The sequence below is a fragment of the Harpia harpyja genome, chromosome 8 (assembly GCF_026419915.1).
Source record: "Harpia harpyja isolate bHarHar1 chromosome 8, bHarHar1 primary haplotype, whole genome shotgun sequence".
In the NCBI taxonomy this organism is placed as follows: Eukaryota; Metazoa; Chordata; class Aves; order Accipitriformes; family Accipitridae; genus Harpia; species Harpia harpyja.
This window is the reverse complement of record NC_068947.1, coordinates 12,261,564-12,283,699: the sequence shown is the minus strand read 5'-3', so window position 1 is coordinate 12,283,699 and position 22,136 is coordinate 12,261,564. Positions and strand designations below refer to the sequence as shown.

Genomic DNA, 22,136 nt, shown 5'->3' with positions numbered 1-22,136 from the left:
GGCTCTGCTTTGGGAGGGACAGGAGATGACCCGACCCAGCCCAGCAGACACCAACCCTGGTACACCCACAGGCACCTGAGCTCAAGATCCCCAAAAAGGTGGTTTTCATGTCCACCAGAGGAAGACTTCGGGCTGCTGGTAGCTGTGTCCCAGCCAAGGGGCAGGGGATGGGGATGTCCCATGGAGTGGCCACCTGCCAAGCTGGTGGAGGTAGAGCCAAACGCAAAGTAGGAGGTGGAGGAGACAGCTGTGCTGGAGCTGCGGGAGAGGGAAGATCAAAGGCTTCGCGGCGTTACAGCCACACACCGAACCGGGGCTCTGTGCAAACCAGCTTCAAAGAGGTCACTTGTTCTCGGAGCTGATTGAAAAATGAAATTACAGCGTAATGCGCTTCCTATCCAGCACCTACATAAAGGGGATGCGCACCTCGGGGAAACAAGCGCTGCTTGGTTTATTTATTTTTAAAGGATCCTCTCACCCAGAGACCCACAGCAGTTCATTACCCGCTTGCCTGGACACACACCTCCCTCTGCGCTTCGCACGCATGCCCAGGGCTTAGCACATCTGTGAAACACCCCCGTGTCCCACCCCTGCCACAGCCTGGTCTGCTGCCAGGCAAAGGAGAAGATGGTGGGATGGGGGGAGCCATGGCCATGTTTCATATAGGGTAAGGTGATTTTGCAGTACCCACCCAAACCCCCAACCTGCCAGCGGAGAAGTGAGGTTTGCTGCAGAGTCCTATTTTCCTTCATAATGTTATTAACCCTTTGGCCACGTTTTCAAGAAAAATTCCTATTGAGTCTGTTTCCAATTAAAAATCCACCAGCAAGAACATGTTCCCCAGCTCATGCCCAATTTTTTTTCCATGAAGAAACTACTGGGGAACATTTTCTTTTGACCTTTGAGATTTAAATGGTAACAGAGCTGAACCAGCCAGTGGCCTTATTCCCAGGTGGGTGGCTTCATGGCTCTCGTTTTCAAATGTCACAGGGTAGTGGCTTTGCTTACGGAGTTGTAAGGAGTTCCTCCGAGAAAAATGCTTAATTCAAGAGGATTTCTGTTTCCAGTGTCTTAATCAACATCATATTTGTAACAAGGATGGAAAGTCAGAGGGGTACAGAGCCTGAACTAACTGGAAAAAAGAAAAGGACCGCCGCCTTTGTCAAGGATTCTATGAAATTACTCAGGGTGGTATTTTCATCCTCTTCAGAAAGCAAGTAAAGAATTTTGGAGTGATTTTTCTGGTTTACTGAGTCATTCTGGATGCCAAACAGAGAAATGACCATCTTTTTTTTTTTTCCCCAAGAAATGTATTGAGTTCAACCTTTCTGGGTGTCTACTGTACTGACCTGTGGAGCAGGACACTGAGCCATTTACAGCCGTTGTTCCTCTTGGCCTGAGGTCCACAATGAACAGAACAACGCTAAGGCTGCATTTTGGTGCTGTGCTTATTGCATTGAAACGTCAGCACATAGGAATCATTTCTGTCATGTGAGCTTTTCTTTTTAATTAGAGCAACAGCAACTGTGGTATAAATGCCTAGACTCTAGCAAACCCAACAGATTTTTCTAAAGCTCACCGTGCTATTTTTAACACGCCAAACTGGATTCAGATTAAAAACAAAACACAGCAGAAAAATAATGGCGTGATGATCAGTTCAAGGCGATTAAGTATTTTTGCGTCCTGGTGACTCTCGCAGCACAGCAGGCCAAGCATGCTCTGCGGTGCCCAGGGACCCCATCCCCGTCTGTTTGGATTGAGGATTTAGGGCAACACCCTTTCAGCTGCCGACCATCCGAGGGGTGCACAGAGGGGGGGTTCATGGGCAGTCAGGACACGGACACCTCCGGGGGGCTGCTTTGCCTGGCTGGTGTTCGCAGGTTCTTCCCATGCACGGACAAGCTGATGCCAAAACCCGCTTTAGCATGGTGAGGCATAAGTATGTTTTTGTGGGATCAAGGCCATTTTCTCAGTGCTGGCAGATCTCTGTGGGTAAGGAAGGGTGCAAGGTAGCACAGCCTGAGTCTGGCCAGTGGTCCTGGCTAACCTTGGCTCTCCGATTTTAGCTGGCCCCAGTGAATTCAAGGCAGCTGCTAGATGTTCTTGCTGTAAAGCAGCAAGAAATGAACAGCAAGTTCCTAAAACTCCATCACATGACAGCACATAAACATTTTAAAGAGTAAAAATGGCTTAAACCCATGCTTTTAAGACAGTGAAAGAAAATGTCATACTTGAGGCCTCTCTCTCTCCCCTACTCCCCCTTCTCTTTCCTCCCCTGTGAGGGCTCTTCAGAGCATTTAGGGGGCCAAACCTCAATCCCAGCATAGCTCCATAATTCCAGCATAGCTCCATAGTTCTTCTGTACCCAACACCCAGAAAGGCTTGTTTACTGCTGTTTATCTTTCTGAAGTCACATGCAGTCTGTTACAGTTATTACAGTTCATGCTCACATTAGCCAAGACAAAGTGTAAGTTTAACACTCTCCCGCTAGCATTACCTACGGATTCGCACAAGCCAACTGTAGCAACTTATGCTACTCATACACACCTCTTCTGGCTTAGTACAAACAAGACAAAACCATTTTGTTTCTAGCACCTTTGTAGTGAACTTACTTTTACAGCTACAAATCGCCTTTCACTGGCCTCTCACCATACCTGCTTTTCCTTACTCCATTAACGAACATTACCCTTCTAACAGTCCTATATTATCAAGCATGTTGTAATATCAGGCATTAATTGTGTGAGTAGTTTCGAAACAAACAGCCTAGCTTCACTGACATTTAGTGAGGACATTTGGTGCTGAAGCATCCTTATTATCCAGTTTACGAAACATTTCAAGCCTAATGCATTAATGTGCTACAGGGTTAATTGCACTTAGTACTCCATTAGCAGCAAACATATGCCCTTTTTATGTTAAGAAAAGCCAGAGTATAGACATTTGTGTTATTTGTCAAAGGTTGAGATACTTTTATGTCTGCTGCAGAAAATAAGAAACTGTCAGCTCAGCCTCTCACAATCAGCCTTGCTGGTTCCTGCTTATATTCTGCCATTAATCATTAGCACTGAAAGACTGAATATCAGCAATATGTCCTTTAGTATAGTCAGTAGGTTACACAAGGCTCTCTTTAATGTAACCTCGCTTCTTCTATGAGCCCCAATAACTCTAAAAAGTAATGAGATCGTTCCTTGCTCGTAGTGAAAGACCCAGCCTCTGCCATGCTGTCCCTCTCAGTGGACATCCAGGATTGCCCTGGGGGTCACACGTATGAGTGTTTGGTAGACATTTTCTCTTTCCTGAAAAGAGAAAAATCTCTTTTCCCATAGCTCTCTATTCAGAGATGTTATAGGGATGGGAATTGCGACTTACCATACAGCCATGTGCCTCAGGATCCTGATACGTCAGCTCTGTCTGGCAGCTCCTGTTTCTTATTTTAGGGTAATGTATATAATCAGGAAACTAATGGGATTCACCCCACTTAACCATTAACAGTAGCCATCTAAAAGTTAGCGATGACTGCTCCAAGCTAAGCTAGTCACGCAGGTTCCCCTGCAGTCACTGGGGAGGCGGGTGGTATCTCCAGAGGATGATTCATCCCATCTTAAACTGGGTTTCAGAGACGTGTGGGCTGATTTACCCTTTGGACGTTGTCCTCTTTCTCTGCTGGCAAGAGAGGGAGTCTAGCAGAATGACATGCATGAGATGCCGAACTTGTACATGGTTGAAGTTACGTCAGACAAATCCCACCTGTACATTTCGCTTAGGTGTTGTGTTGAAATGAATGTTGTCAAGCCGCATCGCTGCCCGAAGGTAAGTGTGAATCAGCAGGACTGCAGAGCTCTGGCTGTTGGAAGTAAAACACCTACCGTGCTCCTCGTCCTCTAACAGAAGCTGTGTTTGAAGAGCGCAGGGGAGCTTTCATTTTTGCTTGGATTCTCAGCTGAGGGTTCTCATGTTTTGTTCTCCACGCTTGCACATGTACACATGCACTTATTTTCTGTTCTCGTCTTAGAGAAGCTCCTACTGCATCAAACAGATGGTACTTTTTTTAATATCGCCCAATATTTGAAGCTCAGATATATGGAATGGTTTTCTGAATATCAACTGTGAATTAGTGTGAGAAGTGAAAAATAGACAGATAATTTGGATATAGTTGGGCTCATGCTATGCTTGTATCTGAATGCAAAGAGTGAGAAACCTGGAAGATGTTTAGATATAGGATTTTAGGTAAGGCTTCTGTTGGATATTGGGAACTATGACTGATAGGTCATTTATCACTATTTTTTGAGGAAGACCTAGTTGCTTACACATTTAGAAATATGAATTCCTTCCAGTGATTTTTACAGAGTGATATCTAAAAGTTCTGGATCCTACTTCATTTTTATATGGACAACAAAGACCACTGAAAAGACAGGGAAAATCACAATGAAAAATTTCACATCAGCCTTCTGCCTTAGCAATTCAGAAATCCTCTGTGAAAGCTGCTCTTACAGAAGCAGCAACAATTTTCACAGTCCATACAAGATACATAACTGAGTTTTACCAGACTCTTTTCTGAAACACTCTCCTCCAATCTCATTTGTGAAAGATTATCATTTTAGATTGTTTCAACTCTGCAATTTCAGCTCTGACTCTGAACATTGCTTACTGAGCTGAATGAAAGACATCTCCAAGTGCTAAAAGTCTTGAACACAGCAGGTTGAGACCAGCAAAAGGAAGTAGGACTGGAAACTGAGGGTACACTGAGTTTGAAAATATTTCTGCATTATTTATTAAGGAATTTTACTAGCTTAAAAAAAAACAAATGCGAGTTAAATTCTTGGAAGAAAACCCAATTACTAACAGCAGATCAGAACAGGATAACATTCTGGACAGGGTTTGCAGTTTACAGACAGGATTAGCTGTTCTGAGGATCAAATATAGAACAGAAATTGGATTTGTAATCTGTGTTTTTACCCATCCTATCTGAAAGCAAAATATAATGTGATTAGTTGTAAACTGGTAGGTTGCAGAGTATGTGCACAATGGTCTCTTAGTAATATCTCCATCACAGTCCTTAATATTGAATGGCTCCTCTGAGTGGGAGAGCCAGCCAGAGTACCAGGGCTCTGGTACCTAATCTTTCTGAGAGGGGTTTTAAAATCCTTGTCCCAGACCAGAGGTGGATACTATGGATTAAGAGACAATGGCCCCTTATTTCAGAGGAAGATGTTTCAAAAAAATGCAGAACTGTCTCCAGGAAAGAAACCAGTCCCACAGAAGTGAGCTCTGGGCCAGGAACCAGGCATCCCTATTGAGTCACGCTGTCCTACTTTGTAGTCACTGCATGCTTCATCAAAATATTATTTCCACTCCAAAAAGCCTCAGTTATTATTCATTCTGCTTTTCCCCCCTTTGCTTCATGTTACTTTCCAAGGCAGACAGACAGCATTCCCCACTTAAATCAAATGGCTGCTTCTTGGTCTTGATGGAGACTCATTGAAACAATCAAGCTAAGCATTCAGAGAAGACTAGTTTTCCTGCCTTTTTTTTCTACACACAGAAGTTTTGCTAACAGTAACAAGAACAGAAATATGAAACAATGTTAACTCTCAAACCGGGCAAATGAATTGTTTGCAGATGCTGCATCACTTTTGAGGAATACATTCTTTTCCTCCTGGCACAAATCAAAGGGAGATGCAGTTAACAGGGTTTATATGTGGCTGATTTTCTTCATGGCATTTAGTCATCAATCTGCAAGCTGAAGGAGAGGCCTCTGTTTCCCTTTCCTGTGTGGTGCATCATTACTGTGACTCTGCTTGCACATGATTTTGGCTCTGCCTTTGCTTTCAGAAATGACACTGACAACTGAGTGTCTTGTGCTGACCAGTCTTGCAGAAGACTCTTGTACCACCAGGCAATATTGGAGTCCCTGTTTACACTCTTTCTTGTAGGAGGTGTGTCAGGAGCTGCATCCCTGGCTTTTTTGGGCTGTGCTGACCTGCGTGACTGTGCACTTTTTTGATGTGTGTTATGGGGAAACCTGTCTGTACCCTATACACGCATGATCTTAGCCCACTACCACAGCTGTAGAAACTGCTGCGGTCTCCTGTCTTTGGTCTCTGTTGTGCTCCATTGCAAGGTCTCAGTCCCGTCCTAAGCAGTGATATCTTCCAGCGCCAGGCGTTAATGCAGGGAGTGAGGTGCTGTGAGACACGTCGCAGTAGTGGCTTGCCACCCAGGCATACGAACAGGGACCAAAGCAAGATGATGACCGTGGGTCAGAGACAGCTGAGACAGGTTTGAAAGGAGATGAAGTCCCTCACTGCTGACTGTGGGTCTGGATCAGACCCACAAACAGTGCCAGAAAAGTATCATCATGGAGACCCAGGCTGAACAGCGATGACTTCAGGACACCTGCCCAAGCATGGACATCTTCCCAAGCATGGACATCTTCCCAGGACTGGGTAAGATGCTCACTTCTGCAGCTAGTGCCAACAGGGCTGCCTATCCTCAAAACTGCAGGTCAACCATCTTCCCTGGTCACAGGAGAAAACATGTGTCCCAGATGGCTGAAGTATGGCTGCAAGCCAAATGTCACTATATTGCCTTCATGTTGCTAATGTCCCTGCAATGATAATGGACTTTAGGCAAATAGGATTCCTATACTGTGCTGGAGCCATCAATAGTACACAGTACTGTCCTCCATCTCTCCAAAATGCATTCCGATCGTATTCCATCAGCACAACTGACATCAACTTTATCGGGAACATGAACCTGCAGACAGGAACAGGAACAATTGCATATTGCTGGGAAAGGTCTGAGGCTACCTGCTTTGTTTTATAACAGAAGGAAGTTGGTCAGAAAAACTCAGCAGGTTGCAATAGAAGAAAACTTCAGTAGCATATGCTCTTTGATTAAAAAAAACCTAAACAGCTGAGGACAACCATCCTGAGATGAGTATCAAAGTGCGGTGGGTGATTCACAAATCCACTTTTAGCAAACTTCAGTAAAAATACCAAGTATGGAAAGCTACAAAGCACGTATGGAGATAGCTTATGATCTAGTATCTACAGTCTTTGTTTTGCTTCCCACTCTTTCGCTATTACGTGGAGTAAACGGAAGCATGAAAATTCATCCTCAATGCATTGAAAACTCCTGCTACTTTCTATGAGTCAGGCTGGCTTTCTTACCTCTAATGTTCTTTAATTTTTTTTCTTTTTAATCTTTTCCTCTATTATCTGTCCTGGTCAATAATAATTGATTTCCAGAATAAGAAACCTCAATACCTGAAATAGCACTCCTGGCACATCACAAGCCTTTATCCTCTGTTCAGCCGCAATTAACATTATCTGCTCAGTTACTGCATGTACCAGTTGTTGTACCCTCCAATACTCTGTCAGCCAATTTTGGCAGCTATCACTCTGGTAGGATGCTGTGTTCTGCTAGGAGCGGGGTTTCAGTCCTATCTGAACTCAACTGGGTATATTTTCTTGCTTTGATTGCTGCTGTATTTTAATAACCAAGGGTCAATCACTGGGCAAAATAGGCTTTTGAAACACACCTGGGCATTAATCCCACCCATTTCCCTGGCAGCAGTTACTAACTACCTCAACAATCAAGTGCCTTGATGTTTTATAAAGTAAAGATATTGCCTGGTGTAAATCTCATCTGTGTTGGAAAACAGGGAAGGTGGGTTTGTGTGCACGTGTCGGTCACAGCCACCTCTTGAAGTGACCAGTATTGTTCTCTTCTCTACCACAGAACCCCTGACGCTTTGCTCAAGAGTAAGGGGGGTCCTCATCACCGGTGAAAACTGAGGTCTGAAGCCTTGCTTCAGCATCAGCTCAAGTGTCGGTGCGTCGCACCCCAGGCACAACAGGGCTCAGTCAGGTTGGCCAGATCTTGCAGTGTTGTCCCCACTCTCCTGATACTTCAGGCTCGCGATGTCCCCAGCTGTGAGCAGGCATTAGCAGCTCCTCGCTGGCAGAGCATCCCACGGGCTCTCCCATGGCTTCCCCATTGCCAGTGGCAGAGGTCTGGGTCAGCACCATGCGACATCTCCGCGCAAGGGATTTCCCCTCGTGTCCGAAAGGCACCTTAGAAAACGCATGTGGGAACAGTGTTACTGCAACGCTATTACGATTTAGGAATTAAAGCACCTGAAGGCCAATGCTGCTGGAGTGAGGCTGCAGGCTTAATTAACTCCTGGCACCTACACCTTTCGGAAGAGTCTTTAATTAGATGATGACATGTGAGTTTTCCAGCCTGGTCTTCGCCTCGTTGAATGCACGGGACCTGCTCGATCCGGGGAGGGTGGCAGCAGCCCCCACTGCCTGCAGCCCCCGCTGCCTGCAGCCCCTGCCTCCTCCTGGCAGCACCAGGCAAGGCAGTGAAAACAAACCATTGGAAGACCATCCCGGGTGATACGTTCCTCATTTTCTGGGTCACCAGCCTTGAGGCTGATCTGTGGGCATGCACACCTCCCGTGCCCACAACAGGCGACAATAGAAACTGTGCCTGAGAATACGGGATGCTACGAGTGGTTGTGGGGTTTGGAAAATAGCGATTCCAGCAAGGCACTTGCAAGGAGAGGAGACTTTTGGCATTGATCCCCCTGTGCCTCAGACCTCATCTGCAAAATATCACTTTCTTGCTCCTCCTCAGTTTTGCCATCAGGTCTCCGCAAGTCCCTTTGAGCTGCTGCATCCTGAACCCAGAGGCTCTGTGGCTATTTCTTCTTGGGGGGTGGGAGGCAGGTGAGCTCCAGCACTGGCCAGGGAAGCTGCCCCGCTCCACAGAACCACCTCCCCCCGCGCCCCACAGCACGCTGGCCCCCACAGCCTCTGGCCGCCCTGTTAACACCAGCAGCCCCCAGACAAACCAGCCCTGCTACTCCTTGTTGTTCCTAGCTTTGAGAAGATGAGCCGGACCTGACTGCAATGAGGCATTTTATTTCCACGTCAGGTTCAAAGCCTCCACCATAGTCAATCAAAGGCACACAGAGAGGCTTTCTCCCCCCCACCCCGGCTGCAGAAGAGCTTCTCAACCAAGGAGCACCATCAGCCACATGTCCTGACGGATGCAGGAGTCTGGGGATCGTGTCATCGAAGGCTGTATCACGATGGGATCAAGGAGATGCTGCGCTCCTAGATGCACTGCTCGAACAGTCTTCTCCACATAGGGGCTGCCTGGCGTGTGTGGATGGGCAGGGGGATGAAGAGGTGTTTGAGGGCATGGGAAGACAACAGTGGCAAATTTTGTAATTCAAGGTCCAAGCTCTGACCTAACGGCAGGAACGATACAGCCTGATAGTCAGCAGGAAATTTGGCACAACCTGGGGGGAAAAACCCCTCTGTTCAGTTTAAAGCTAGCTTAAGCTGGTGTAGTCCAAAAAGCAGTGCCCTTTTATACCATCCAAGGACCTCCCCAAATCTGGGCTGTTTTCTTCCTAAATCTGGGCTCTTACATCCTTAAATTTGCAGCTGTTATCATCCTGCAGCAATACTGCGTTATGAGAAACCTTTTGCTCTCAGTTCACATACATTATTGCTCTACTTCTGAACAGCGCAATTAGGTCTCCAGAGCTTGCTTGCTTTATCAAAAAAGACACAGGTATTAAACAGAAGAAGAGAAATACTCCAGCTCACAAGTCAAATCAGATAATTGAAATGGTAGGATAAGCCTTAAAATTAGCCCAGTTCATGCCTGAATAGAGTTCATATCTCACTGGGAACTAACTGTCCTTTCTCTTCTTTTTCTTCATTTTTTTTTTCCCCTGCTGCTGATTGGTTTGGAAGGTGATCTTTAGTAAATACTGCAACTCCAAAGATATTATGGACCTCTTCTGCATTGCAACAGGATTACCAAGGTAGGTCTCTCTTAATTTGTGGCATTCACTTCACTTTTGTTCCTTTACTCCTGGGGACGATTTAAAGACAGGCCCCAAGTGATTCATTTACCTGCTATTCAGGCTTCTCTCTCGTTCCAGTCTACTGGAAGAAGAAATTGGGGCAATCCAGAGAGCACCAGCTGGAAAAGTGCACAAAGGTCTGGCAGGTGTTAAGCCACCTCAGTGCCTGCTGTGCCTGAGGAACAGAGTGGAACAGAGTAGAAGGGGAAGAGACACAGTCTAAAAAAATAAAAGCAAGTGCAGAAGCCCAGCCCTGAGTGCACACGGGTTGTGTGCACCTACCAGTTTCACCTCAGCGCTACGTTTTTGCCCATATTGTGTGAAATGCAACCATATGTTTAGAACCTGGGTTTTAGGGAAAAATGTGGGGCCAATGAAAACCATTGCCACTAGGTGATAAGCTTTCAGTTTAGATACAGTACAATCTAATCCCAGGTATGGGATAGTCAAACACAAAGTACCCCAGCAGAATAATTTTATAGAACATAAATATCCCCAAATCCATTGCTCAGGCCAAGTATTTCCTAATTTATGTTGTTCTGCAAAGCCCACCTATCTCTCCTGCTGTAATTTCCTGTAGGGTTTGTTTCTCTTACCTTCAACCTAGACAGCAGCACCCAACTTAAATCTCTGTGTTGAGAGGGACCCAGGATCAGGTGTAGCTGTGTGTGAGGGTGGGAGAGGCTGGCGCGTGGTGGAGGGTGGCATGGTCTAGCACCCAGCCACTTGTGCACCGCCTGTCAAGGGTGGTGGTGCAGGGGGAGGGAAGCCCCTTAGTCACATCTAGAAGGGGGCATCTGCTGTCTACATACGGACCTTGAGCAGCGCAGGCCAGATGCACAGCAGCATGCAATAAGCCATAGTCTCTACCTTTGTACAGAGAGGTCTACAATACAGAAAAAGCACAGGAAAAAATAAGCCAGTCCTTTAATCATGGGTTTATTGCATGACTCCAGCTCTGGGGATTGAAAGATAAAATTGTCTATATTGACTCAGAATTTGCATAAACTGCTGGACAGAAATAATGACCTTTGCTGTTTATCCTGGCTATTTCATCCCATTTGACATTAGAGAGGTTAATAACTCTCATTTGCCTATGATGTTTAATACTTTCACTCCATCGCCCAGGAAACTTTGTTTAGCAGTTTTAGTGATTTATGATCAGGGTGTTCACTGCATATTTGGCACTTCATTTTCCTCAGAAGACTTCCAAAGAACGGTGCATTTCAACCAGGCTCCTGGAGCCAAAGTAAACCTCAAAGGTTTACATTTGAGCCTATGAGATCACACCTAGCACGGTATTAAAAAAAAAAAAAAAGAGCCCTCATATTCATCAAGACATTTGTTTTGTTTGTTTTGTAAAAGAGTAACTAAATAATTTCAAGATATTCATAGCACCAGTAGTCATTTGTATAGTGTGAGTCAATACATATCTGCCAAGTCAATGTATCACAAAACATAGCTTTTTAATAGAAATTATTAGCTGATGAGTCAACAGAATACACAAGTTAGCAGGGAGCAAAATCTGCTCTGAGATCAAAGATGATCACACTTAACATTTTGCCAGAAACCTCTCTGGTAATCGAAATGGGTGAAGCATCAAGCCTACCCTGTCCTGTGCTTTGACCCTTTCTGCACCAAGGTAAAATGGGTCTGAGACAGTGCCAGGACAGGCCAGGAGCGCTGCAGGAGAGAAGATGGCTATGCACCGTATGCAGCAGCACAGAATTTCAGCTAGCATTTCTAGGTCAAATAAACCTCTTTGAAACGTGCTTTTCAGGAACACAACAATCTCCCTTTTGACGGCAGACAATTGTATGGTATCCATCGATCCGACAATGCCTGCAAACTCAGAGAGGTAAGCCTTGCTGCAACCTGCTCTTCAAAAATAGGGTCAAGCCTAAGGGAAGGGGTGGTGGTTGCCTGCAGATGCCTTTTGTGTGCAGCAGGAGGTGAGCAGCTCCCTAGAGGGAGGGAAATGACAGTAAGAATTGCTTGCTGGCTTGTAACACTAATGCCTGCTGGTTTTGAAGATTTTTACTTGTTATTAAAGTAGGAATAATTGTCTGAGGAAAAAATACCACTTTTAAGTATTTAATGTAGAACATCTGTTCCCATCCCACCCTGTTTGCTGTCAAGGCTTCCAGCTCCTTTGTTCCCCCACTCCTTAATTGCTCTGCTAGGACACAACCATGACATTACTTGCAAAGCAAAGTCAAAGTCTTTGATGAGGTTAGGTCTCTTCCATGCTGGCTTTGGCCCTTCTCGCCTCCAAATCCCTTTCTCTTTTTCTCCTTGGCTTCCTATTTCTTGTTCAGCCCGGCACTTTTAGTTTCACTCTGACTGCTTGCAGTTACTCCTTCTGCTGTTATTTACTTCGTTGCATATTTCATCATTACTTATCACTGGCATTGCTGTCACTGACACCATGTGGCTGAGCCCCAACAGTAGGAAGGCATCTACTGCACCGGACGATGTGCAAACACAGAGCAAAAAGATAATCCCCACTACTGGAGCTCCTTTCTGACCTACAAAATTTCCTCACCATCTCAGTCCACAAGCTATCAAGGCTTGCCAAAGAGGAGGCATTTTTACCATGTTTGTTGTGTCACCATACAGCACAGGAAAGATCTCTCTGTCTCTAGTTTAGTAGTGAATCAGAGGGTCTTGTGTCCATAAAAAATGCCCTTTGCATATTTAAACTGACAGGTTTTAAGAGAGTTTAGAACATATTCAGATACTCCCTACTTCTCAGGGAATACGGATGTGAAATACAAACTGCTTTCTGGGTATTGCTAACATCAACCTTCTCTGAGTCTTCCAGGTCTCCATACAAAGTGATACCTGTTGCCACTGGGCAGCTCTCAGGTAAAACGACCCTTTTGAACTGAATTTACTAAAGCTGAATTTGCAGATGTTTGCATGTGGAAATTATGTGGCTGTGATGCAAGAAAGAAAGATGACGTGGTTGTAGCTGCGGCAGAATAAGAAGTGTCTGATGACAGTGTTCTGGAGGAAAGCTAAAAAAAAAAAGTCCCCAAGTTTCAAAGTATTTGAGGGTGAGATGGAATGGCTGGGGTCCAGAGGACTTTCACAGTGCTTAGCTCTGGTCTGACTCAGCACCACTGATCTCCTGGGGAAAGTCTTGCATGGAGCAGTGGGTTTTTTCAGGCAACGCTGACGGTGTTTGAAAGCCTGTCCTGCAGTGTTTTGTTAAACTTGTTTGTCTCCCAGCAAGGCTCTGCTGAAAGCTGAGCACAACATTTGAACCCCATGTTATTTCCAAATGGCTGAGGAGAGAGCATAATTTCTGTGTGGGCACGGTAGCTCTAAGTGTAATAAATATTTAAATACACTTGACAAGATGAAAGAGCACATCTGGAACACATTCCCCAGTGCACAGCACTGTTGTACTCCACAGGCAAGACTGAAGTGGCACTTCTACCATTTCTCTTTGCCTGCCAGTATCATGCTCAGGCCAGTAGCTCTCAGACACTGGAGCAGAGCATTTGCTTGGGGCAATTCCTGTAGAGCATCTGGCTCACAGTTTCTCTCATCTGTGCAACTGCAGTATCTTCTGCCACTGGCTCCGAGGCAGCATGAGCAAGAGCCCTACCCTGTACACTGTGGAGCTATAGGGAGAGGCTGGCTGCTGAGGCAGGGGCTGCAGGAGGATAGGAGACGTCAGCTGGGGACACAGTTTGGAGCAGTAAAATGGGAAGATAGGAGAGACAAGGGGCAAGAGGTTAAGATTATCTTGGATACGGAGAGTGCATAGAAAGAACAGGAGGGAGCCAGAAAGTCTGGGCCTGGAAAAAGTAGTTTGCAGGAATGGGTGAGGCTCCTGGGACAGGGGCAAGGCAGTTTTGCTGGTCCCGCCTAGTGTTCTTGCTAATGCTAATTGCAGGTCCCACCTTTTCTTGCTCAGGCTCCTGTATTACTCAAGAAAACACAGTGTCTCACAGCACTATCTTTTTTTTAGGTGGGGAGGTGCAGGGAACCAAAACCACTCTCTGAGGTACCCATGTCTGCTGCAGCAGAAACATCTGTAGGAAAAGGGCACAGCAAGGCAGTGTAGGAGGATGTGCAAGGGAGACGGAGAGGCAACAGCAGGGAGCTTGTGTATGCAGAGAGCAAAGGCAAACAAAGAGCAAAAAGAACAAAGAAAGAAGCTAGGAAACAGGGAAGAACTTTATCACACTAGGACTTATTACAAGCCAGAAACCGGTCCTATGTCAGTGATTGCCGCTGTTGCCAGAAGGAGGTAGTCAAAGCCGAGGGACACGTGACTGCGAAGGGAAAAGAAGTGTGTCCTAAACTATTTCCTTATTGTAACAAACTCTGCTGGAACAGCATCACTCTTCTGGTCCAGGAGTACACTATTTGCCTTGTCAGATCAGAAAAGGTGGGGTCTTAACTAGAGCATGTGTCTCTGTGTACCGGCTGGCGTGGGTAACCAATAGCCATTTGCTCCAAGACAGAGAAAGACCGGTGAACAGAGCCGGTGGGGCTCCACCAGGGAATGCCACTGTGTTATATCAGCTGGGAAGCTGATCAAAGGGCTTTCTAGAAAATCTACCTTTTTTTTTTTTTCCTAACATGAAGCTAACCGTATATTTTTGTAAGACCATGTATGACTTTTCGCACTCTCCCAGGGCCCTCATTTTTCACCCCAGCTGACAGCACATGGCTCTGCTTTGGGCAGAGCACAGCTCACTGTGTCAGCAAGGTCTCTCTTCCCTCCCTGCATTTTATAAAAGGATTTCCAAAGATCTAAGCTGAAAAGGGCAAGAAAAATTCTGGCGGTAAGTTGCCAAAGCATAAGACAGTCTGCTATGGAAAGAGGAGGAAAGTTGAACTGAGTGCGATGGAACTAATATTCCCTGGTATCTGTTTCTCTTTCACATGGGTTGTCATTAATCTTAAGCATTCCTGACATTTTGCTGAGAGTAGGAAGAATAAACAGAGTGGGAAATTGTTCCTCTTCATTAAAAGAAAAAAACCCAGCTCTGTTCTAGTCTTCACTTCTTAAACAACTCTGCCTGCGTGATTCTGCTTCCCAAAGCAACTCATCCAAATACATGCCAAAAAAGGGGTCACCCCAATTTTCACAGCAGTGGGAGGTAATGCACCTCTTTTCAGCAGTCTCCCAGGCAGCTGGAAAAGAATGACGTACACTTCAGCAGAACAAAGACTGTAAAAGGTGGGATTGGAAAATACGATCCTTTGGGAGGAAAATATAAGCAGTGGCTTTTATCCAGCAGAGGAGATATCCACCAGAGTCCTGCTAAGAAACATTCTTCATTTCCTGGCCATGGTCATGGGAGAGGGTTGGAATTAAAAAAAAATTATTATTTCAGTGAGCGTCCGTTGGAGGCAGCAGCAATCGCCATATCACCACGGGGTCAGCTGTCTGCAAGGCAAAGGCCCAGCTGGCCGGCCCTGAGCCTGTGGGGGCTTGCATCACGTTCTGTCCCTCCTCCCACGGTCCCGGAGCAGAAGGCACGTGGCTATCCGAGCAGAGCATCAAACCCCCGGAGCCAAACCCTTCCTGCTCTCTGGGGTGTTTAAACTCCCAAGCCCATTGAACGGGCGTCTTCTCCCTCCCAACAGCAGAAAGGCTCTGGTCTGTGTCCCTGTGGTGGAACAGGCTCAAAACTCACAGACCGATGGCCGTGTTGTGGCTGTAATGAGTAGGTTCAGGCATTCTGCAATATTGCTGGAGATGCCAATTAAACGAACAAATCCTACTAGCAGCACACTCTTGAGAAATAAAATTGAAGTCTGTTACGTTTCTGATAGTGCAGAGAAAGGAGCTATTGTGGAGCTCAAGCGAGCCTGACGCGCCGCAGTCCTAAATGGGGGGAGAACATGCGCAGGGGTATTCCCACTGCTCCAAAGTTAGGGCAGCAAAGCACACAGGTAGCTGAACGAGCCCTTAAAGATCTCACCAGGGACGTGACCTGAAAGAGCATAAGATGTGCCAAGCTTAGCCCCAGTTCTCCCTGCACCTCTGTCTCAAGCTTGTTCTGGTGGGTCCTTCAACACAAACACGCCCTCATTCCTGGGGAAACGGGCGAGGAAACTCAAGGAGAAGCAATGTCTGATCGGGATGGAGGCCAGCACGTGGAGAGAGCTTGCCACCTGCCACTCCTTGCTCGGCAGCCTCAGCACCGGGGAACCCCGAGAGCACGCGTCGGAGCCACTTGGCCAGGCTGAGGCTGTAGGCAGCGTCTTCGTCTCCCACTTCACTTGCCATTCAGTTATTTGCCTTTCCAGCTGTCATGGTTTCAGCTGGGATAGAGTTAATTGAGTGAGTGGCTGCATGGTGCTTAGCTGCTGGCTGGGGTTAAACCACGACAACAGCTAACAAGCTATCTAGCACTTGCATTGGAGGAAAACCCAGGGTCTCTCCCCAGGGATAATCGGCTTGCAGTGGGAGAGCTAGCTCAACCAAGACCCGTGTAGCTGCCTGCTAGAAGGCCCACGTCTGAATCAGTGCTAACCCTGCCTTGCCCACCGCTGAGCCCACCAATGACTGCACCAGAGATCTGCAGGGACTGCTTTTTCCCCCTGAATGATTAAATATACAAGATCTTGTGCAGATTGCTATTGGTAAGCGACAGAAGCTTGTCACTGTGTCTAAATCTTCTTATTCTGGGATCTCTCTCTTCTCCTTTTGGAGGCATATTCACGCTTGCAGCTCAGGCAAGAGTGAAGAGGCAGAGACTGTGAGAGAAAAATCCCCCTTCTGCCTGCTGCTCCTTACATGCATCCCACGTGGATGCGTGCATCGGGACGGAGCCAACTGCTTCAGGATTACTCACCTGAGCGGGGACTTGCATGCGACAGCCCAAATTAACCCGAGCTGTCGAGCGAATTTGGCACTCAATATGACATGATTCATGGACATGGGCTTGGGCTTGAAGCACACCCCTTCCTGAGGCTTTTGTCTACCTGGCTGTTCGTTTTTTTAAATTCCTCTGACTGCCCAGATCCAAACAAACCACAGAAAGCGAAATACAGACAGGAGCCCGAGCCAGAGGCACAAGCGCACATGAGAAAGAGACTGCATGGCAGGAATTCACCAACCTGATGCTGGCAAGGAAAGGCAGATGCCCACATTCTCCTAGCCTTGCTTGCCCACAGCAGGAAAGACAGGGGGAAACCAACCCACCCCCACAACGCCACACACTCCCCGCTTGCACCCCGTTGAGGCTGGCAGGATGGCGAGGGGAGCCGGGGAGGGCAGGAGGACGGAGGTGGCTCCCCGGCAGGTAAGACGGGAGAGGAAAAGTCACTGCCGAGCAGGCTGGTGTGAAGCAGAGGGTGCACGCCAGTGAGTTATATGCCATCTGTGTCAGTGCACATGTAACCTGAACTGCCCCAGCATGTACCTAGTCCCTGCCTGGCAGGGAAGGTGCGCGCTTGCTGCCAGCCCTCCGATCCGGCCGCGGCAGGAGTCGCAGGAAAATGTGCTGCTGCCATATTCCCCCAGACCTGCTTTCTGCCCAGACCTGCTAGAGACGGGGCTGCTGGGAGGGAGGGCGAAATGGCTCCCTGCTCCATGATGTCCCAGCCAAGCTCTGTGCTGAGCTTGGCCAGGGAGAGCGGACAAGGAGCCAAAGTCCCTGTGCCTGCAGCGAGCGCGGGAATGAGCCATGGGAAGCCCGGGGAGGCCTGAGCTGGCCTGTCCTCTGCCCAGCATTACGCTATTGCAGCATCTTCTGGAGGGGGGGGTTCTAATTTTCATTTGTCAGCTCTAAAATGCCCTGCATATTGTGCAAAAATCTGACTTGCTGAACACCTGCATTTGCAAATGTTGCACTTTTGTGGTGCCAGGAGGGGGGGAGCTGAGAAGAGGGTTGCTGTTGGCTTTTGGGTTACTGCAGGCAGGAGCTGGGGACCCTCAGCAAGGTGCACAGATTGCAGCTGCCCATGCTACATGCAGTAGGATTTCCTTTTCACAAAGGGAATCACAGCAAAACAAATGAAGCAACTGAGGGAAAAGGTAGCTGTGTGCACCCGGGGTATCAGCCCTGCCCAGAGGTATAAAAAAAAAGATGACAGAGGGTAATGAGGGGAGTAAAAGGACACCTAGCCTTCATGTTTTACAAAGGAGTGGACGAGTGAGACTAAATGACATTGGCACAATGTCTCATTTTCTTCAGAATCAGGGGTGAGCAGAGGTCTTCCCCTCAGAAAGCAACAGGGCAAAGAAATGGATCTTTGTCTCTTTAAGATGAGATGAACTGCCACTCTTAGTCATATATCTTTACTGCACCCTAGGGTTATAAAAACATACATCTTCATTTTGAAAGTCTTTTATTACATCCATAAACATCAGATTGCAGCTGACTGTTCCCTGGATGAGAATGTCCTAGTACTCCAAGTGAGTTTTGACAGGGGGAGGGAGTGAAAGTAAGATTTTTTTTTTTTTTTACTGGAACGGTGTTTATAGGGAACTTGTCAGTCTCTGGCATGCTACAGCCACTGTCAGAGAGCTGAACGGCACCGAAGTGAGAGGACACGGGTTTCTCTGCTTATTCTCACTGTTGGACTCGGGTACCATCCCAGGTGCTGCATACGGTAAGCTTTCCTCCTGTCTTAAATAGGACACAGCATTTGCTTTGTTTCAGCTCTTGGGTTTTCAAATGGGTTTTGTGAGAAAACCGAAAAATGGGTCTCTGAAAAAAACTAATCTCTTCATTTGCTCTGCTAGCTGCTCCACTGGGAGTTGGATCACAGCAAAAAAAAAAAAAAGGAGGGAATTAGATCTGAGACTTTTAGAGCACAGGGTGCTTGCTCCAGTTTAGACACACAGGGGTAACAGCCAAATTGTTCTGACCAGCAAAAAGTGAACGCTCTTGACAAGTATTTCTGGCATCTCTAATACTTGAGGAATTGCAAATCCTTTCAACAGGTACAAGAGCTATTGTTTAGCAATATGGTGTAAATGCTGGGCTGTATTTCTGTCTGATGTGTTTTGCCTGGGTGATTGCACCCATGAGGCATTGTGCTCCATCAGGCAAGTGCAAGAAGTAGCTTCAGAAATGCTGTCAGGGTATTTCTACATAGAGTATAAACGGGTGTTCTGTAATCTGCGGCGTGTATATAAGAGCATGCAATGTTTCCGCTCCTTGAGCATAAGAAACCAAGAGTACATCCACATTGCAGGCATGAGAATGACTGCAGCACAGTGCAGTTTAAATTAGCTGGTGGGGGAAAGTGGGAGCAATCTCGAAAGAGCAGCTCACAGCTCAGCAAAGGTGATTTATGCTTCCTGTCTGTGTGAACGCAGTGTGGACAGACTGAAAGATAGGAGAACATTGCTATCATAATTCTTCCTTCCTTAAGTGTACTGACCCTCAAAATCTAGGGTCTTTTTTTAAGGACTCATTTGCTTTTCCCTGCATTAGTGATTGCAATCCTGTGATGGTCTCGGGAAGGGGCTGGGGCTTCACCAGGCTGACTTTCCCAAGCCAGCCGAAGCGCCCAAGCGCTGGAGTTGGCAGCAGGAGGCGGGGAGCTACTGGCGTGAGCACTCTCAGTGTGGCCACTGCCACAGGCAGCAATGGGATCCCCACAGGATCCCCACGGTCACTCTGTCCAAGTTATGTTCTCAAGTGTCCTGGTTTCAGGACACGACATCAAGGAAAAAGGGGTTGCGAAGCTTGTGCCCTGCTGTGTCCATCCCACGAATCAGGAAGGGTGGACCTCATTCTGCAAGGACAGTTACTTTGGCGTCTCACATTTGCCTGAAGTTTATGCATAGCAGTACGATCCTTACGAATTTGCACCAAAAAAATGGTCTCCAGGATAATGTCCCAGTGTAAATCTGAAAGACAAGCTGGGTTTTCTTGTGTTCATAAGCTGTTGCGTTGTTGGTGGGCACTCTGGCACAGTGTGCTGATGGTGTAGAGGCAGTCCTTGTGAGTCAGACCTTTCAAAAGCAGATGGCAATTCTGAGTGTCCCACCCAAGAAATACAAAAGGGATCTCCTTTGCAGAGAGTGCTGCCTTAAAACAAGCTGCCCCTCAGAGACCCAGCACCCCCAAAAAAAACCTTCTGAGACACCTTTACTGCAATCTGCAGGCAGAGGAAGGCAGGTGAAATGAGGAGTCATTCCCAAAAGCTGTTACTGTTCAAAGGGCCAGAACAACTTTTTGGCTAAATGCCTCACCGTCAGAGCTGGAAGTCTGGGGCTGCCACTTTGCAGGGGTGTTGAGGGTGCCGTCTTTCCTCTGTTGTTTTCTGTTATATCTCCCTCCTATTTTTTTTCAGAGAAAGAAGAATTGTTCCAGAATTTATTGGGACAGATTGCCGAGCAGTTCTCAAGGTAAGAAGCTGAAGAGCATTATTAATTTAAAATGCTATTTCTTTTATCAGCCTGAAGTGAAATTTTCAGAGGAGGCAGAGAGGCATTTAAGATCTCTTTCAAATCCCACTCTTCCTGCCAAATTTAGGCCTTGTACACACGTTATTTCCTGCTGACAGCAATACGGTAGCTTAAACCAAAAGTGATTTTTGCAATTATCTTTGATCTAAAAAGGAGATCAAGTAGTAAATATAAATGTTCTTATTGTGTTCCTGCCCTCCTAGAAAGTGAAAGAGCTTCTTCGTTGAACAGTCAAATAATCTGATTTGTTTCATTTTTCCCTTTATCACCCAAACATGTCTCTCCTCCGAGAGGATTTCTCAACATCTGTATAGCTGCTTATTTTATTCCAGCTGGTTTCAATAAGACAGATCAATCCCACCACAGTTCAGCAAATCACCAACATAAGTCAAAAGGAGGAGGGCTTCAGAGTGTGCAGACAAACCAAGATGCTGCTGTTAGGCACAGCATTATCAATTTAACTTTGCTTCCCTGGGGGGTACAATGAAAAGTCACTGCTGAGAGAGGGGGTGATGAAGTGTTGCAGAGCCACAGTACATTCCCAGGGCCATAACAAAATCATTTGTTGTTAATTTTTCTGAAAATTAAACCCGGGTGTGTTTTCTGCCCAAATTTTAGCATTTCCATGGAAATTTTTCTTTTCCTTATGGCAGCCGCGATTGGACCGATCAACCCTCTGACAAATATAGACATTTCTAGCAGAAGTCCTTTGTACCTAGGGTAGGTACGGCACTAAATGTATAACATTAATACATAAGGGTTTTCTTTTCAGGGTTTTTAAAATCAATGAGCTGAAAACGGAAGTAGCTAATCACTTGGCAATGCTGGAGAAAAAGGTTGAATGTGAGTGTCCCTTTATTCGTATCGCAGTGGGAACCGGTGCCTCAGAAACCCCCTGCCTCGCTGCCCTCGTTGTACCCCCCGTCCCGCTCCTCGCAGCCCCTCCGCTTTCGCCAGTCGCTCATAATTTGGCCGGCCTTGAGCCCAAAAGGCGGCAGGCCGGCCGGGGGTGAGGCGTGGGGAAGGCGAGAGCCCGTGGTGGCACCCACCGGCGGGCCGAGGCCAGGGAGGGACGTCTGGCGGTGCAGGCATCCCGATCGCCTCCCGGCCTCCCCTCTGAGGGGCCGTCGAGCCCTCCGCCGAGCTTTGGGCCCGGGGCCACGTCCTCCTTCTTCCATGTCCCTGTGGCAGAGGGTCTCCACCGCCCACCTCCCCGTCCCCCACCTACAAGCCCCCGCGGCCTTGCCCTCCCACGCCCCGCCATGCCCCAGCCCCGTGCCCCTGTCACCTGCCCTGCACCCAGCGGTGACCCCCCCCCGCCACCGCACAGGCCTCCCCCCGCAAAACACTGGCCCCTTAACACACCCGGGGCCTCGCGCTCGCTGCTGCATTTTGTAACTCATTACAGGAGGGTAACACAGCTGCCTGCCTTCCACTTCCAGTCGGGTACTTGCACAGGTCGAACACGTTGCCTTGCGGAGAGACTTTCTCCTTTCGGAAATGCATTTACTGCATATTAAGCGGCCAGGCGGGTCCTCCCCGCTGACCGAGGCCCAGCACCGGCACTGGGACCCGACTGCATTTCTGCTCAGTGTCATGTCGCTCACCTCCCTGGGCAGGGAAAGGGCCCGAAATGGGGCGAGGCCTTTCCCCGCAGCACCCGTGCGTGCTACACGTGCGTGCTGCACGCGCGTGCTGCACGCGGAGCACAAATACAGCGTGAACGCCGAAGCGTCCATAACCAGGCGGCGCAGCGTGTGCTGCAATGCAGCCGGAGGGTCCGCCTCGTTGTCTCGCGAGGCACTCATATCTGGGCTGCAAGCACGGGGGTTCACCCCTCGCTGGCCA

At 47.5% G+C, this 22,136-nt stretch overlaps 1 protein-coding gene across 4 annotated transcripts in view; it reads left to right on the top strand.

The window, feature by feature from the left end:
* PDE9A (phosphodiesterase 9A) overlaps positions 1–22,136 on the top strand; it is a 50,886-nt gene that overhangs the window by 3,489 nt on the left and 25,261 nt on the right. Inside the window, exons 2-6 of one of the 4 annotated variants that reach the window (XM_052794521.1) lie at positions 9,777–9,847; positions 11,670–11,747; positions 12,714–12,757; positions 20,174–20,228; positions 21,061–21,131. In XM_052794521.1, coding sequence (XP_052650481.1) covers positions 9,777–9,847; positions 11,670–11,747; positions 12,714–12,757; positions 20,174–20,228; positions 21,061–21,131 — 319 coding nt within the window. Of the gene's footprint in view, positions 1–9,776; positions 9,848–11,669; positions 11,748–12,713; positions 12,758–17,479; positions 18,479–20,173; positions 20,229–21,060; positions 21,132–22,136 lie in introns of those variants that run through there. The other 3 variants (XM_052794525.1, XM_052794522.1, XM_052794523.1) reach the window with 3 other exon arrangements.